Source organism: Calonectris borealis, chromosome 2, assembly GCF_964195595.1.
Source record: "Calonectris borealis chromosome 2, bCalBor7.hap1.2, whole genome shotgun sequence".
Taxonomy (NCBI): Eukaryota; Metazoa; Chordata; class Aves; order Procellariiformes; family Procellariidae; genus Calonectris; species Calonectris borealis.
Window position 1 is genome coordinate 159,099,343 of NC_134313.1, and position 16,274 is coordinate 159,115,616.

The window sequence follows — 16,274 nt, forward strand, 5'->3', positions numbered from 1 at the left end:
GTTTACTTCCTCAACTTGTCTCTGCCCTAAGGAACGCACAGGAGGACTGGAGGATGTATCAGAGATGCAATACATTTAAAGAAACTCATCAGAAATGACAGAAATGCTATAGGATGCTTATTTAGACAGCAGCACATTTTCTGTCTCATTCAGGACATCAGGGAGATGAATCTCCATTCTCAGTCATGCATCCGCTGTAGCAAAGAGCACTGCCTCGCAGCACGGCTGTTGCACAAGCGTAGTTCAGAGCAACGTGTGATTCATGGGCTCAACAACAACGAAGTGCTCCCTCCATAGCTCCCCACTGTCATTTCATTCCCTTCCTGGCGCTCCTGGCACTCACTCTCTCCTATTGCTTTTCTTTGACATAGATCATTCTTTACATCAGTAATTACTCCCGTCATGATGCTCTGGCTTTTCCTAGTCTCATTTAGATTTATCTAGAATTTCTGCAATATTAGTTGTGGCTGATGCAGGAGCTAAGAGTATCTGCAATTGAATTTGACAGAAAGACGCTCACTTATTAAACTGGAATCTGAGCCCAGACCAAATTATTGTTTCAAATGCTAGGAAGGTCTGTCAGATCATTTTTTAGGCTGGATTCATGATGTTAGCAACACACGAGCCTATGGTGTGAGTAGAGCCAGTCAATGTATTCTTTGCAAATAGATTATTCAATGCATATGCCCATTTTTCTGTTTGTGAATCATTCGTGAATCATTTCTGATTTCTAATAATGTGTTCATAAGCATTCACCCACACGGATTAGAGAACAAATCTCAGCCTAAGGGAACTTTGCAAACTATTCACTTTTTACTAGTAATTATCCAGTGTGAATGCAGTTCATTTAAGTCACAGGGCATCAGTTATGCTTCATCTTTGAATGATGTAATCTTTTTTTACAACAGGAGGCTAGTGACTAATACAAGTAGAATTTTAGAGACAAGTAAACATCCAGGACATGCAGAAAATCTGTGCTATAAATAACAAACCACGGATATTTGAGGAAAACCCGCAAAAAGGGCTGAGCAAGGATATCTATCATTAACTTTTTTTCCTTTTTTGGCTATTCTGCCAGCCCTAGGTGTAATGTCAGCTACTATGATGACACCTGTAATGTGAGGTTTTTTCTTTCTTTACTGACAGGTACCAGCAGTGCAGAAGTAAAGGAAAATCGAAACATTGGCAACCTGGAGGATCATCCAATATCTTCTAATGAGAGGGCAAGAGGGGGAACACCTAGCAGTAAGAGAAAAAGACCCTTAGAGGAAGGCAATAATGGCCATTTCTGCAAACTCCAGCTCATCTGGAAGAAAGTCTCATGGTCAGTGACGCCAAAGAATGCTCTGGTTCAGCTGCATGAACTTAAACCAGGTTTACAATATAAAATGGTTTCCCAGACAGGTCCAGTGCATGCTCCAGTCTTTGCTGTTGCTGTGGAAGTAAATGGACTTACATTTGAAGGCACAGGGCCCACAAAAAAGAAAGCCAAAATGCGTGCTGCAGAGCTAGCTCTGAAGTCATTCGTTCAGTTCCCCAACGCCTGCCAAGCTCACTTTGCCATGGGGAACTGCATCAACCCATCCACGGACTTTACTTCTGATCAGGCAGACTTTCCAGATACTCTGTTCAAGGAGTTCGAACCATCTACACACAGCGAGGACTTTTCAGTCTATAACCCCGTTAATAACGAATTGCTTTCCACTGCTTATCGACACGGGCGCTTACTCTGCCATACGCTGGACTTAATGGGCCACAGTAAGCAAAACAAGCACAAGATGGCATCCAAAGCAGAGAGCGAGAAGAACCCGGTGGTGCTGCTAAATGAGCTGCGGTCGGGCCTGCGGTACGTCTGCCTGTCGGAGACGGTGGAGAAGCAGCACATCAAGAGTTTTGTGATGGCGGTGCGAGTGGACGGGAGAACATTTGAAGGCTCAGGACGTAGCAAGAAGCTGGCCAAGGGTCAAGCAGCGCAGGCAGCCCTGCAGGCCCTCTTTAACATTCGGCTGCCCAGCCACATTCCCAGCAGGAGTAAATGTCACCATTTGCCACAGGTGAGAGCTCCTGGGTAGCCACCACCACCTTGGAGGAACTCTTTCGATGCATGGGATCGGTATTGCTGTAGCTGTTGTTCTACCAGATGGTTCCTCTGATGTTATAGCAAATGCCATGCCACAAAATAGCTCTTTTCTCATAGAAAGAGCCAGATGCCACAGGCAAAAGCTTGAAAATCATATCCTGAAATCATTGGGTACAATTTGCAGCCCTTTCCATAGGAGGCACAGAGGAGAGGGCAAACGTAGGGGGGAATACCAATGTTTCAATTTGCTAGAGAGAATGATAACATTGACACAGGCAGAAGGATCACGTCATTCTGTTGTACTGCATCTTTCTTGACAGAAAGGAGGCCATAAACAAAGGGATGCCCCATATCCTCCTTTCAGAATTAATTTTTGATGAGGACAGTGCCATTCAGAGACAGCAATGACAAGGAAAGTGCCTGTGTCAGAGCAAACTCTCCAGACAATTCTGCCACTAGAAAAGTTAAGGATTTTTGTTTATTATAGACTTACTGTTTGGATTGGGTTTTTTTGTTTTCAAATATGCCTCCAACAGCACAAGGGATAGTGAAAGCTCTGAAGTTTTCCTGGAACAATTGTACAGATTACTGCTGTATTCATACAGAATATATGGATCTGAGGTACCTACTTAGCACATCAAAATTTCATAGTTGGTCATATGCCAAAGGCTATCTTAGCATTACTCAGACTTCTGTCATTTTTCTAAGTTCAAAGGAAGCCAGGATTTGCAGACATTGGGAAGTATTACATGGGTTCAAGTAATTTTTTGATTTGTTTGAGCAATCATAAAAGGTTTGATCCACCATCACCAGGAGGGGATCTACCACTACAAAGCTCCCTTTATGAAGGAAGCTGTTAATGTCCAGGATTTAATGCAAAGCACTGGGAGCATAAGAGTCATTCTGCTGCTGGCTTGCTGTGAGACCCTAGGCAAGTCATTTAAATCCAATATGCCTGTAATAAAAATGAGCATATTATATGAAAGAACACTTCAAGATCCTTAAGTAGTGTGTAAAAGCAAATTATTAGTAGCAATTCTCATTAATATTAGTAAAGATGTGCATTAGATGTTCAAGGAGTTTGATAGAAGATTAATCCTTCAGGTGACATGATTGCCTGCAGGACCCAGGAATTGTATTTGGTGACCCAGAAGTTTCCTTTCTATGTTTCCAAAAAGGAAACATGAGAAATGTAAGAAATTCTAAAATACATCATAATCCTCCACCTCTTCCTTTTAATTCTGGTTTGTAAACCCCATGAACCAGTGGGATAATAACATAGTTTAATAATAGCAGTGATCTTCAGAGAGTGCTTTGCAGGTATTTTGGAAGCCTTAGCCAACCTGGCAGTTCCGTCCTCCCAGTACTCCTCCGAAGTACAGACAGTTTTAAATGAGAAATCTATGCTGCCCGAATTAATTCGATAAAAAGTAGTTTGTTTTGATGAATATGCCTATCCTTCCCCGTGGAAACCTAGCACTTGGATATAAAGAGGAATCTCTAGTCCCGTCCTGCTGGCTGCTTTGCTGCCCCCAGTGAACTTTGCTGGGTGGGTCGGCAGGTAAATACCATGCACTCATGGACTGATGGCTTGTCATGTTCTGAAACTGCACCACAAGTATCATTGCCTCAGTTCCTGAGCTCTCTGAAATATCCCCTGGTTGCTTGGCTTCACGATCATCTACCTGAATATCACATCTCACCCAGGCCCCCAATTGTTCACTAAGTGACACATTCTTCAGTGTATATTCCCTTTTTTATGGGCTTTTCTCCTTTCTGTAGACTTCTGCCCTCCTTATCTTCTCCTCACTGTTCTGGAAGTATAAATGTCAGTGAAAAGGTGTCATTGAACTTTCTGTCAGTATTTTTTGAGTGGTTATGTATTGTCCAACTAAAAGATTACTCAGGCATTTTTAATGCCAACATTCAGCACATTAATTGAGAGATAAGCCTTAACACTGATTTCTGCTGACCTCCTTACTAGCTGCTCTCATCAATAGACATAGCAGCCGTGACACAAAACCCGAGTTTCTGTTACTCACTTAAGTCATAACCCAACTTCCACTGAAATCAACAGACCTATTTCCACTGGCTTCAGCTGGGCTATAGCTTAAACATTAAATCCAGAAACATCTTTACTTGTTCTCACTGCGTTATGCAGTATCTCATCGCGTGACTGTCTTTGCTCACTGCTTCAGTCCGCCCATCTGGCTGTTTGCTCAATCAAAGCGGTGGTAACCGTACTGGGGAGAGTGTAGTTCTCATTGAGCTGTGGTCAGAGCCAGCTGCTCCAAAAGTTGTTTCAGCTCCTTCTTGTCTCCCTGATCTTCTGCGAACCACATTTTCAAGGACACATTTCAAGCCAAGTTTTCAAAGCTATTCCTACTTTGTAGGCTTAGCTTGGTTTGTGTCCAAAAGTGTTTAAAAGCAGGAGAGCACCCTGAAACCCAAACAGCTTAGGGTTAGAATTTGAAATATTAGGGGGGTTTGATTTCTTCACAGAATAAGGAGTACCTATTGTCCTATCCAACCATTCACCCTTTTCATGTGCTTCATTGTATTTGTTAGGATTTCAGATAGCTAACTCATTGACAGTAGGGACAGGCAAACAAGATCAGCTGTAACAGTTTCACCTATATTTTGAGTATTTTGTAGAATCCAGGAGTATGTTTATCTCTGTGGTTGCCCTTTACAAAGAGTATTCCAATTTTACATGTCTCTGTTCCTGTTCCTCTTGCTCTTATCAGTGGTGTTAGGAGGCCAGAATTTGGCTTTTCCTTTACAGCCTGACTGGAAATGGAAAAAGCCAAAAATCTTGTAATACTGGTGGTCCAGTTGTGCTGAACTTACGGATTTCACAGTGTTCAAGGAAGTGTCAAAAAAGTTCAGATGTCCTTATGAGCTGGGCCTCCTGACCATTGACATGTCTGCCTTGCTCCTCAGGGCTCCCAGGAGACCTGGCGTCCCTCAGCCTGGGCCTGGGGCATGCCCTCGGACGGACAGCCACTTTTCCTGCTGAGCAAGGGAGATTCAATGTAAAATGTCAAAAGAGGCACCATATCCTCCAGTCTGTCCTGAGAGGTGCTGCCTACGCAGGAGGCTTCCTGAACCACCAGGAAATGCAGAGCAGAGATGTAAAATCCTGCCACCTTGATCTCTTCTGATTCAGGCAAAACAAAGAAATGCAAGAATAGCAAAGCCAGAAATAGATGAATTCCCCGGGGCGCTGCAGTCCAACTTGCTTCTTCAGCTCTTTCTCCTGCCCCTCACCTGCCAATGCTGAAAACCCACCATGAAATTGTGAGCACTTTACAACACCGGTGCTTTCTTAAAAGAACATCACTATGCCTCTGATTTTCTTCCCTGTGATTGTTCCACAATGTGTTTGGGCTGACTGCAAAATTATACCCAAAAAATAAACAAAAGCATATCACACTTTACACCAGGAAAAATTTTTAATCTCACAATTTAAAGCCAAAATAATTGAGATTGTGGCTTCTGTACTGCCATCAACAGTGCTTTGATCCGCTTCTGTGATTCTCATACAGGTACAGTGATGGCTGGGGAACCTGAGCTCTTGCCCGTGGATAGGGTGAATAGAAGGTAGCTGAGATAATCCAAGAACCAGCTGAAATGGTCCATTTCTGCTCAAGATTTGCCCATCAATCTGCCAGCTACTGTTCTTCCTCAAACCAGATGTCTTATCTGTGCTATGCCACTGAAGTGCAAGATAAATACTATTGATTGTCTGAGGCTGGGCACACCATGTTGAACAGAGTAGCCGAGATATGAGCCTGGAGATCTGCTAAACTAATGGCAGAGATAAAGTGAGTCAGGAGGATGGAAATTACAACGCGTCATTGTGCGCCTTCTCTAAGTCACTAAATATTGTTCCTTGTTTCTAGCATACTTGATCTGAACTCATACTGTCCATCAAATAATACGGAATTTCTTCAATTATCAGCTTTTATGGAATTCTGACAATTGTTTCTTCCCACCTTGGGAGCTAATGTTCTTATATTCCAAAATAGAAGACAACATCAAAGGGTGCTGACCTAACCAGCCCTAATGAGTCTGCACTGGTAGAAATACATCCACACCCCCAGGCTTTCCAAGTGCAGTGTCCTCATTTCAGGAGATCAAGGTGACCTCCAACTGCATCTGACCAGTTTACAGATTGTTTTTCTAATCTTGTAGTCCTTCTAATCTGTCTCACTCAGTCTAAACAGCATTCTTACTGCTGTAAAGCAAAACAATTAATTAATGTTGCCATAAAAAATTAGTAATAAAGGGGTGCTTGGGTTTCAAATGGACCTAAATTAAAAAAGAATAGGTGTGAAAATCGCATTCACTCTGCTTTGAAATGGCTTAACGCTGCTGTTGCTGGTTCACATCCAGAGCCTCCAGAGCAGTAGTTGTCAATTTATTTATTTAAACAAAACCTCATTGTTTTTTGTGTGTGTATCATCAAAAAGAAGCAGGGTTTTTTCCTTTGGCAAGTAAAGCTAACCATTTGAATCCAGTTAAATCCCCTATTTGCCAAAAGCTTCATTTGCAGACCAAAGCAACCTCAGTATCCCCATTGCAATGATTCTTTACCCCAAGCAGGTCAAGGATTCCTGCCAACTAACTTCAGTGTCACCTTGGTGAGCAGTGTCATGGAAGAACAACCACCGTGTTGGGGAAAGCCCCGCACCCCATGCCTCTCATCCACTTCCCTCCAGAAACCTGTTTCTCTGTGTTGCAAAACTGGTTCATTTTCATACAGTATCAATTGTTCCTGCCTCCTTCACTTTATTTCTCTCACTGTCCTCGTTTGCCAACTTCCTCGTAACCATGCCCTCATGCCTGTGTCGCAATTAAGCTGGGGCTGAGGTTGGCAGTGATAGATTTGACTCCGGTGCAAAGAGGGACAGCACCTGGAGCTGGCATTGAGCTTTAAGAAGCTGTTCCAGCATGTTTCTGTGAAGAGCTTTGTCTGGTCAAGCGACCAGGTACATTTTTTTATAACCTTCTCTGTTTTCTCCTGTCCAAAGAGAAACAGGTAGGTGTGTGTGTAGCTCCTGACAGTGCGATATAAGAAAGGGAAATGGTGGGGACTGGAGAGATGCCTCTGCAATACAAATAACGTTTGATTTTCAACCACCTATTTCTGACTCTGTAGGTGGGGAAAGTTGTTTTTTATAATCAGAGCAATGGGCAGTAGAGACATTTATAGGATTACAGTTTCTTAAGCAAAACAATGGTGAAAGAACCAATTTAGAAGCACAGCATTAGTGCACTGGATACTGTTATTATTATCCTGGCTGCTAATAAGGTTGCAGTCACTTCCAGGCTCACAATTGAGGAACCAGGACCACCCCCTCACCCATCATACAAGTCCAACATAAAAGACTATTATTGCCTGAGAGAGATTACAGCTTGAGTCTTAGATGAAGAAATTACCATGTTTTAATGTATATAATCCATGCAAGATCAAAGGGAGATGCAGAGGGGCTAACTACATGGAATCACGGGAAACAAATTAACAGGGTAGAAAGCATTCCGGTCGCTTGCTCTCATAGCATCAGCACATACGTGCAGACACATTAAGGAGTTTGCACATGAAAACCAGTCATCACTGCAAAATAACACATTACTTTGCATCAGCTGGGCTACAGCAATGCTCCAGCTATCTGCTGCAGGAAGAAGTGTCTGAGTTGGCGTATCCACCTCCACCCTCCATATCTCTCTCCTTTGCTCCTCAGTTGCTCTATGCTGTAACTCCCTGCCCCCTCCCAGCCACAGATAGCTCCACAGGATCCCCAAAAGATTCCCCTGCACTTGTCTTTAAGTCCAACATGATATAAAGCATGCTCAGGGCTTTCAGAGCATTAGGTATGCTAAACAAAACTCTTCTAACGGAGATATTAAAGTCTAAATATACCACTCACCTAATTAATAATACTAAGGAGAGCTGTAACAATGGTGACAATTAATTAATGAATGGCTGATCTTCATTTACAGAAGTGAAAAAATAATTTTAATATCTTCAAGGAAAAAATCTTTAAGGCTGAAAGACATTTTTCTCAAGTGTATATATACTTACATAATTTAAGTTTATAAGCAACCCAAACCTCTTCTTCCTCTGAAAAAAGAAAAAATAAAAATATCTAATTTTCCTTTATAAAGACTTTGAAGAGTCCACTGTGATTACAGTGCATTGAGAATGGGATGAATCTGATTTAACCATCTGACTTGGCTGCTGGCTGCTTTTTTAGCGTAGTTGCAAATACTTCATACCATCCATACATCCACAGAACCAGCGATTGATTTCTTCCCTTCAGAGTCTAGATTGCTTATTAAACATGGTTAGTGAGACACAGCGTGGACTCTGCTGACTTCTGCTATTTACCATGATGAACCAGCCTTGCCTATCCGGGAAGCTGATGGCGTGGATCTGATTTGTGAAGAATTATTATTTGTGCGACCCATTATGGTGAGACAGTTTGTGCAGAATGCTTAAGGCTCCAGCAACGAGCAGAGCTAGTTAGTACATGAAAGCTGAGTCCCAGCCTGGTGTCATCCACTCATAAAACTTCCTTCTAAACCAGACACTCTCGCAGCTGTCAGAGTTGCCTTTGTTGCTTTCTGGCTTTGTAAGTGAGCTAGGGACACTTCAAAAAGCTCCCGGCAAGCTGGACCTCGTTAAAGCTCCCACTTCATCCTGGACTTGCATCCTGACATTGTTTATGATGCTTCATTATTATCTACTTAATACAAGCCATGATCGTTCTGCTTCGCTAAATGGAGCTGTAATACAAGTGCCTGGAGTGAATTTTTCTTTGGTCCAGTTCCATGCAAAGCCTTCTCTGTCTGAGCTGGAGTGTTACAGTCATGCCAAAACCACATTCTTTATCTATTTTTATCTGTAGTCACATGTAGGAAGCCTTAATTATTCAAACAAATTTTTCCTTCTATGTGCAGAGTAGCAGAAGCAAGCTCCTACCATTTATTTTACGATGACTACCTCCCTCTTGTGGTCCTTGTGCCAACCGTGTGGCAGGCGGATCATCGCGGTGCGAGGGGAAGACTAATGACACAAAATGCCAGCGCACCTTGGAAAGGCGGCAGCTCGGAGCCGGCAGTTTCCCCAGTGGTGCTGCTGAGAAGCCCAGTGCCACACGCAGCAGAGAGACCGCTCCCTTCCTGCTCAATAACGGGGAACATCTTTGTCCGTTTTATTTTATTGCATCCATTAGCCTTTAAATAGTGCATTTATATAGTAATTTTGGAGAAAACCAACATTTCTCCTGCCCCTTTATCTCAGCTAAACTGCTTATGCATACTGCAATGTGGAAGGATTATATACATCCACATCCACACACGCGCACACACACAAAATAGTGTGCATGTCATAAAATTCAATTAGGGCTTAATATTAGGATTGTTAAGAATTAATGGACATTAATTAGACTTGTTATAATGGATGTAAAATGTGATTTATGTGTTTAGACATTTATACAACCAAACAAAACTAGAGAATTGGCTCATGTTCTTTGAGAGAGTAAAATCCTTTGTTGTTCATTTAGCACTTTCTTTATATGAACATCTTACAAGTGAGGTTGAATCTCTAATGGGAGCAAAATTTATCAGGGCAAGGTTTTTTTTTTCTTTTTTCACATGCCTGATGCATGATGTGAACTTTTGTTGAGATAAAATACTTCTACAAACACCTGAGAAATAGAAATGGTAGATAAATATGCATATTCACTGGGAAAGTGAGTAAATTATCCATCTCCTTTCATCACAAAGTTTTATTCTATGAAAACAATCAATATTGTCTATGTCTTATGATACCCATCAGCTTCTTAGACTGAATTCTAGGAAATATAAAATATTAATACATCCATAAACCTTTCCTCCTCCACCTTAAATACTTCACTATTGTCTTTAGACAAATTCATGTTGCTTTTTCATCTTTTCTGGTTTTCTAATTGATAAGTCAGAGTTTACTTTCAAGCAAGCTAACCATTATTTCCTATTTGTCTTCCGAACTGGAGTAGACACTCAATATGAAAACACCTAAGCGTGATTGCTCTTAACCTACTTGTCATCACATCTGCCGCAAGCAATAACTATGTAATCAGACCTGAATTCAGACAATGGTACCTTAAAATCAGTGCTACACTGAGATGTCACCCAAATGAGCCTGTGCTACTGAAGCCACACTGATTTGCTGTATAAATTCCTTGTGTGCTGTTTCTTCTCACTCTTTATCCAGTTCACCTATAAAAACTAAAGGTGGAAAGAGAACATTCCCTGAACAATCATACTCAAATGAACAAAATGAACATGTTTTGGTTTGTTCAGAGAAGTAGCCTAAGTGTCCTGTGATTTCTAGGTTCTTCTGTTCATGTCATTTCATTGCTGAGTTCCTATTTTTAGGCCAACTTCTATGAACTGGGGCTATTACTCACAGAAATAATTACAATCAACTCCTTTCCCTCCTATGTGGGTCATTGCTTTATTAGGTTAAACACAAGGAATAATGTGAGTCTCCAAGGTCTTGCGGGGAGGGTGAAATCGGCTACAGTGGCTTCATTTCTTGTTTGATAATTAGTTTTTATCCAAATCAACTCTGCCGTATACTTTTAAGGAATCATCCTCTCAGGGATACTGGAGAATAAACTCATTACTCCTGAATCAACCCCCTTTTTTATTCCACTCTCCTGGATACACACACAAGTATTCTAACCCTCAGTGCCTAATGACCCTTGTACACTCATAATATGAACAACAGTTCATAACAGCACTTTAAATATACTGTTAGGGCTTGGTTGTCCTGGTAATTGCAGAGAAACAGTGTCCAAGAGAGGTGCAGAAATTCAACATGCTTGTTTAAACCTGATTCAGCTACACAGAAACCCTCTGCAAACCAAGTCAGTGGCCATCAACGTGCAGCAGCCAAAAAAGCCAAGCTAGAAAATAATAGGGAGCAGGGGCTGATAACGTAGCAGGCATAAAGTCAAATTCCTTCAAGGCTCATGGTCATGGCAGCAATGAGCTGACTGATGCGCACCAGAAGATACAAATCAGAGCCACACTGAAGCTTTTGTGTTTGAGTATCAGCAATTCGGATGAAAATAGAAACAAATCACATCATAGCTGTTAAAACTGTTCTCTGAGCCAAAAGTTAGCAGTTGCACCACTTGGAATAGTAGCATGATTCACCCAAAATAGTGTCCTATAATAATGCTTATAGCTGCTCATAACATGATAAAATGGAGAGAAGAGGAATGGCCCATGAGGATCACCATTCTGGAAAACACCTTCACAGATGCTAAAGGTAGTTATCAGCTCCTACCCAAGAAAAACAAAAAAGCCCTGGCACATACATTCCTATGGATCATATGGATCATTGAGCTTGCAGCTCAGCCCAAGGGTTTTGCTATTCCCAGCCAGGACTGACAATACATTAAAACACCGTCGTATTTTGCTGCCTTTTGTGGCATTGCATGTTCTCCCTTCAGTGCTCAACTAAAGACCACTCAGGATTTTTTCCTTCAATCCACAGAGGGAACTAACATTGTATTATTAGTGCAGGCTTGTTGCTGTGACTTTCCAATACTGATTTCTGGTCATAGCCCTGCTCTCCCAGAGCGTGTCATGATGACTTGGGGGTCTCACTGGGAAGTTCATCTTAGCATAAAGATCATAATATAGAGTTACATGCGCATTACCGGAACAGCAGGCATGAGTTCTTGACACAAAGATACCTTTGCCCATTTTGTGCTCGTCTTCTTCAAAAATACACCTTCTTCAGTGCTGTAGCACATTCCTGCTGATCATAATTCATAGGCATGGCCTAAACCATCAACATTTACTCTGGCAAGTATCTCAGCATGGCTGGAGGAGTCTGCAGATTGTATTTGCCCTTCCACTGGGGGCTGGCTACTAAGCACAGAAGACAGCAAGACCTCTTAAAAAATTATTTATTTGCTACATAAGCAGATTATTTTACTCAAATTCCCAAAAAAGTTTTGAAAAACAAAACTACAAAATGTTGCCATATGAACCCTCAAGTAGAAATTATTTTTTCCCTTCCTTTTTTGTTTTTTAAGTGTAGGATATTTTTGGTCACAGTCATAATAATCCTACTGATAGGAGGTGCCCTCTGCTTTTCCAGGGCAAGAACCTTCAGCTGCATGTTTTACGTTTTGACTTTGAGGGAAATCAAAGTACAAGAGGGGTGAGCCTGCTGCTGTCACCACGTTCTAGAGAAGACTGATGGAAAGAAATTAATAGCATTCCCCAAAACACTGGCAAGCTACAGCGCATAAATTTTCCTTTTAAAATCCTGTATTCATAAAAAAAGAAAGTAACATGACTTTCAGATTTACTAGTCTTGATGTAGATATTTTGAAATCTTTCCCTCTATGAATAGGCAGGAGCCTAAAATGAAGGTACATTTTCAGAAAATTACATCTTTGCCTGCATCTTTCCTTGGACGTTTGTGAACTTAGAGAGACCTTAAGCCCTCCCTCTTTCAAAAAGGAAAAAAAAAAAAAGTCCATTCTCCTTTATATATCAAAAATCAAGCAAACAAGCCAAACTAGAAAGTCCTTGCAGGCAGACTAACATCCTTGCCATGTAAATGAGCTGAAATCAAGCAGATATCTGAGCAAAGCTTCCCTGTGGCAGAGCGGAGCGACTTGTGCAAATCCGAGGGATCTGTTGGGGAGCCCTCGATAACAACAGGTCAGCAGATAAACGCCAATGATGCTGAACTGAGCAGCGGGAGAGAAAGAAACATTGCAAAGACAAGCTGGAAAAAAAGAAAAGGCTTCCAGGCTGCCTTTGACAGAAATTGATCTGAGCAAATTAAACACTCGTACCGTAGTGGTTAGCAGCCTTTTTTTTTTTCTTCTCCCTTTCGAAACGCAAGATGCCACTGGGGAGATCAGCGGTTTGCCTTTCCCGGGCATGGTATCTGGCGTGTGGGAGCAGAGCTGCTCCCAGCTGCAGACGTGAGGGGAACTTGGTGGGGTCGGGAATAGAAGCTTAAAATATAGAAATTACTCCATCAAGGACCTGGGAACAGTTTTTCGAGGCGAGGGACAGAACCGACACCTTTGGTGAAAATCATGCAAAAACCCCAAGTCTGGGAGGGAAACTGTTGGACTTATAGCACAGTCCTGAACTGAAATCCTCGTGGGGATACGCATAGGGGAATGCTCTGACAGTCGCTGGGAGCTGTGTTTTGCTACCCATGCCACGTACAGTATTCTGGGAGCTTATTTCTTTGCATATATACTTGCTAGCATTACAAATATTAAAAGTCCTTTTTGTGGTTGGGAAATTAAGGTGAATAACTGAACCAACATAAACTAAATTTGCTCTGATATATGTGGGCATGAAGCCACAAAACAATGCGGGAAGCTAATGCCTTTATTCCATATTCCCACAAGCATAAACCAGAGCAGAATTTGAACCTGTGGATTTATAGCGAATAAAATATCAAACTTATCCTGAAATATGTTGCAGCTGTTTCTCATTCCATCATGCAGCTGATAAATACCTAATCTCCAGTTCAGGCCTCTCTATTTAAATAAGCACAGTAAAAAGTTTAGCTATCTCTGACTGAACTGCTTCAGCTGAATATCCTTATTTCACTGCTTCTGGCCCCTATTAAATGCAATTCAGATAAAGTCTGTTTTCTACTAGTATTTGTTTCTCTCTTGACACAGTTGGTACCTGGTCCTGCTAAAAGCTTTCAGATTGGAAGAAAAATCTACTGGAAAATACAGTATTTAGTAAGCATAACTAAGCATCACTAATACTGGGAGGACAGAGGATTTCTTCTGTGTTAGCTGTTACCAAACATTGCTTTCTACAGGCAGTCTCACCCCCACTGTTAAAACTGATGATTTTGCAGAGCTGGGACCGAAAAAGAAAAAGGGGACTACATCTTTCCCTGTAGCACAGCAGACAAGCAAGAGCTGCGAGACACCCTCAATTTGCTGTGTATTCCGCTTACTCGCTCATCTGCTTGACGAGCTGCCTTTTTGCCCTGCCGGTGCCAGGCAGCTGCCAGCTCGGGCTGCAGGCGGCGAGCGGGCAGCTCTGCCGTGCCCCGCGCGCGGCCAGCCCCCACTCCCGTGGCATGGCCTCCTGCAGCACAGGGTCACACGCGGCTTCCAAAGTCCTCGGCCTTAGTTCCCTTTCCTGGCTCTGGTTGTCCTGTTGCTGGTTTCCATTTTCCCTTCTGACACTCCCATTATTCGGAACGGTCTCCTCTCTCCCGGCGCACCCCATCCAGGCTGGAGCAGGCTGGACTGGAAGTAGGAAAGTAGCGGTGAGAACAATTCAGTAAAATTTCGGTCAAATGTTAGGTGCCCCATCCTTGCGGTAATCGCTTGCATTAGAGCGCATTGACACAATTGCACTTGCAGTGAATTAACAGTGATCTGTGAGAGGCACAAAATCAAGTGCAATAATAATACACACGTATGAAAAACAACACGATTGCTACCTAATTAATTAATAACCAGTTAGTGATTGAAAGGGGAACATTTGGAGCTAAATGTGTCCTTGAAAACACTAACAGGATTGGTTTAGCACTGATTGTATTTTACAATAAGACATATAAGTGCAAATAATTGCTTCCACTATATCATGGAATTAGTTCCATGACAGTTCAGCTGATTACTTCAAGGTTTTATCTGCGTTTTGTAGCTGCAAGATCCACTACCGTTTTGCACCTTGCTCGCCGGTAGCGAAACACTCTTGGCTGTTTACATGTATTGCATGTAATGTAGCAGGAGAAGCAGAATCAATACTGTAGATATATACAGTACCTGCATCACAAAGGTTACCGCACTCAGAAAATAGCTGATGAAGACTTGAGGTAATGAGCTGAAACATCCTGAAAGTAATTCCTAGCAGCACTAAAGACAATAATATAACTTTGCCTGACATGGGTAATCCTCCACAGACTGAGGGAAGCATAATTTTTTCTTGAAGGGAGTTTTGTGGTCCGCTGAGAGTTTGAGTGAGATATGGGATATACCTTACGAGTGAGAAACAGCTCATAACTCAGGAGAGGTGGAACCTAAATGAAGTCACAGAGGTCATTCGTATTTTATCACTGGGGGAAATACACCCTGTATATCACTCAGCCTTTTCATACATTTAGTTACTGGGATAATTCTGGGTACAACAAATTGTTCACATTTTTTCATGTTGTATTTCATGAACAGAAAGCTTTTAAAACAATTAAAAACAACTACAGAGGGACCATTTGCCCTGTAAGTCCAAAGCTAGGCTTCTTTACAGATAAATTTAATGAAATACATGGGAACTCGGGGGTTCATGTAGGGTATGCAGCTATCGGCTAAACATTTTTGTTCTCTTTCAGTACATTTTTTGCTGCTGCTGCAGTGCAGAAGCTAGAAGGGCCAATGAAGCAGTCAGAGAAGTTTGCCCATCCTTTTATCTCCTTTCGTGGTAGCAGCCATTCGTGTGATGTGAATATTTCTGCAGAAGAGATTTCCGTGCATGTTTTCAGACTGCTTTCCTAACAAAATTAGCTTTCTGTGGTCATGTTTTCTGCTGCTCCTAGTCATCCTTGAGACTGTTCAACTATATTTGATAGCAGCAGATATCTCAAGACACTTGGTCTCTATCTATACAATATAAAAATGGGGACTTTGTAGAAGCGAGAGCAACCCAAACTAGTCCTGCAGAGGGAACAATGCCGCTGCCTTGGAGGTAACGGCGGGCCAGGCAACATGATGGCAAGAGATACCGAGACATACTGGTGTCTCCATTTGGTCCTGTTTCTTCTCTTCTTAACACAGGGGGCTTGTGCGTCCTCTTTTTTAGAGGTATCAGTCTATTGAGCCTGCAGAGTCACAGAGGGTGTAAGAGGAGTCTTAAGCTTAGTAAGTGCTTCCCTATAGCTGCATGTTATCAAACTATTTCTTAATTAAAGCCTACACAATGAATTGAGTTTTTGTAATCATGATATTTCTGTGGCTGTGACCTGAAACAGGTTTTGATATGATGCTTCTCAATTTGTTCCCTTCAGGAGACAGCTGGACTTTTTCACTTACAACAGAATTTTTCAGGGTGGGGTGGGAGTTGTGTAAAAATGTGGGCAACTGGCAGCCCAATGGAGCAGCCGGTTCTGACCTCAGCATCAGGCAGGAAT

General features: G+C 42.0%; 1 protein-coding gene across 1 annotated transcript in view; it reads left to right on the forward strand.

Moving 5' to 3' along the window:
- The window catches only part of ADARB2 (adenosine deaminase RNA specific B2 (inactive)), a 315,194-nt gene that overhangs the window by 209,730 nt on the left and 89,190 nt on the right, over positions 1–16,274 (forward strand). Inside the window, exon 3 of the mRNA XM_075144105.1 lies at positions 1,147–2,054. Within this exon, the coding sequence (XP_075000206.1) occupies positions 1,147–2,054 (908 nt within the window). The remainder of the gene's footprint in view (positions 1–1,146; positions 2,055–16,274) is intronic.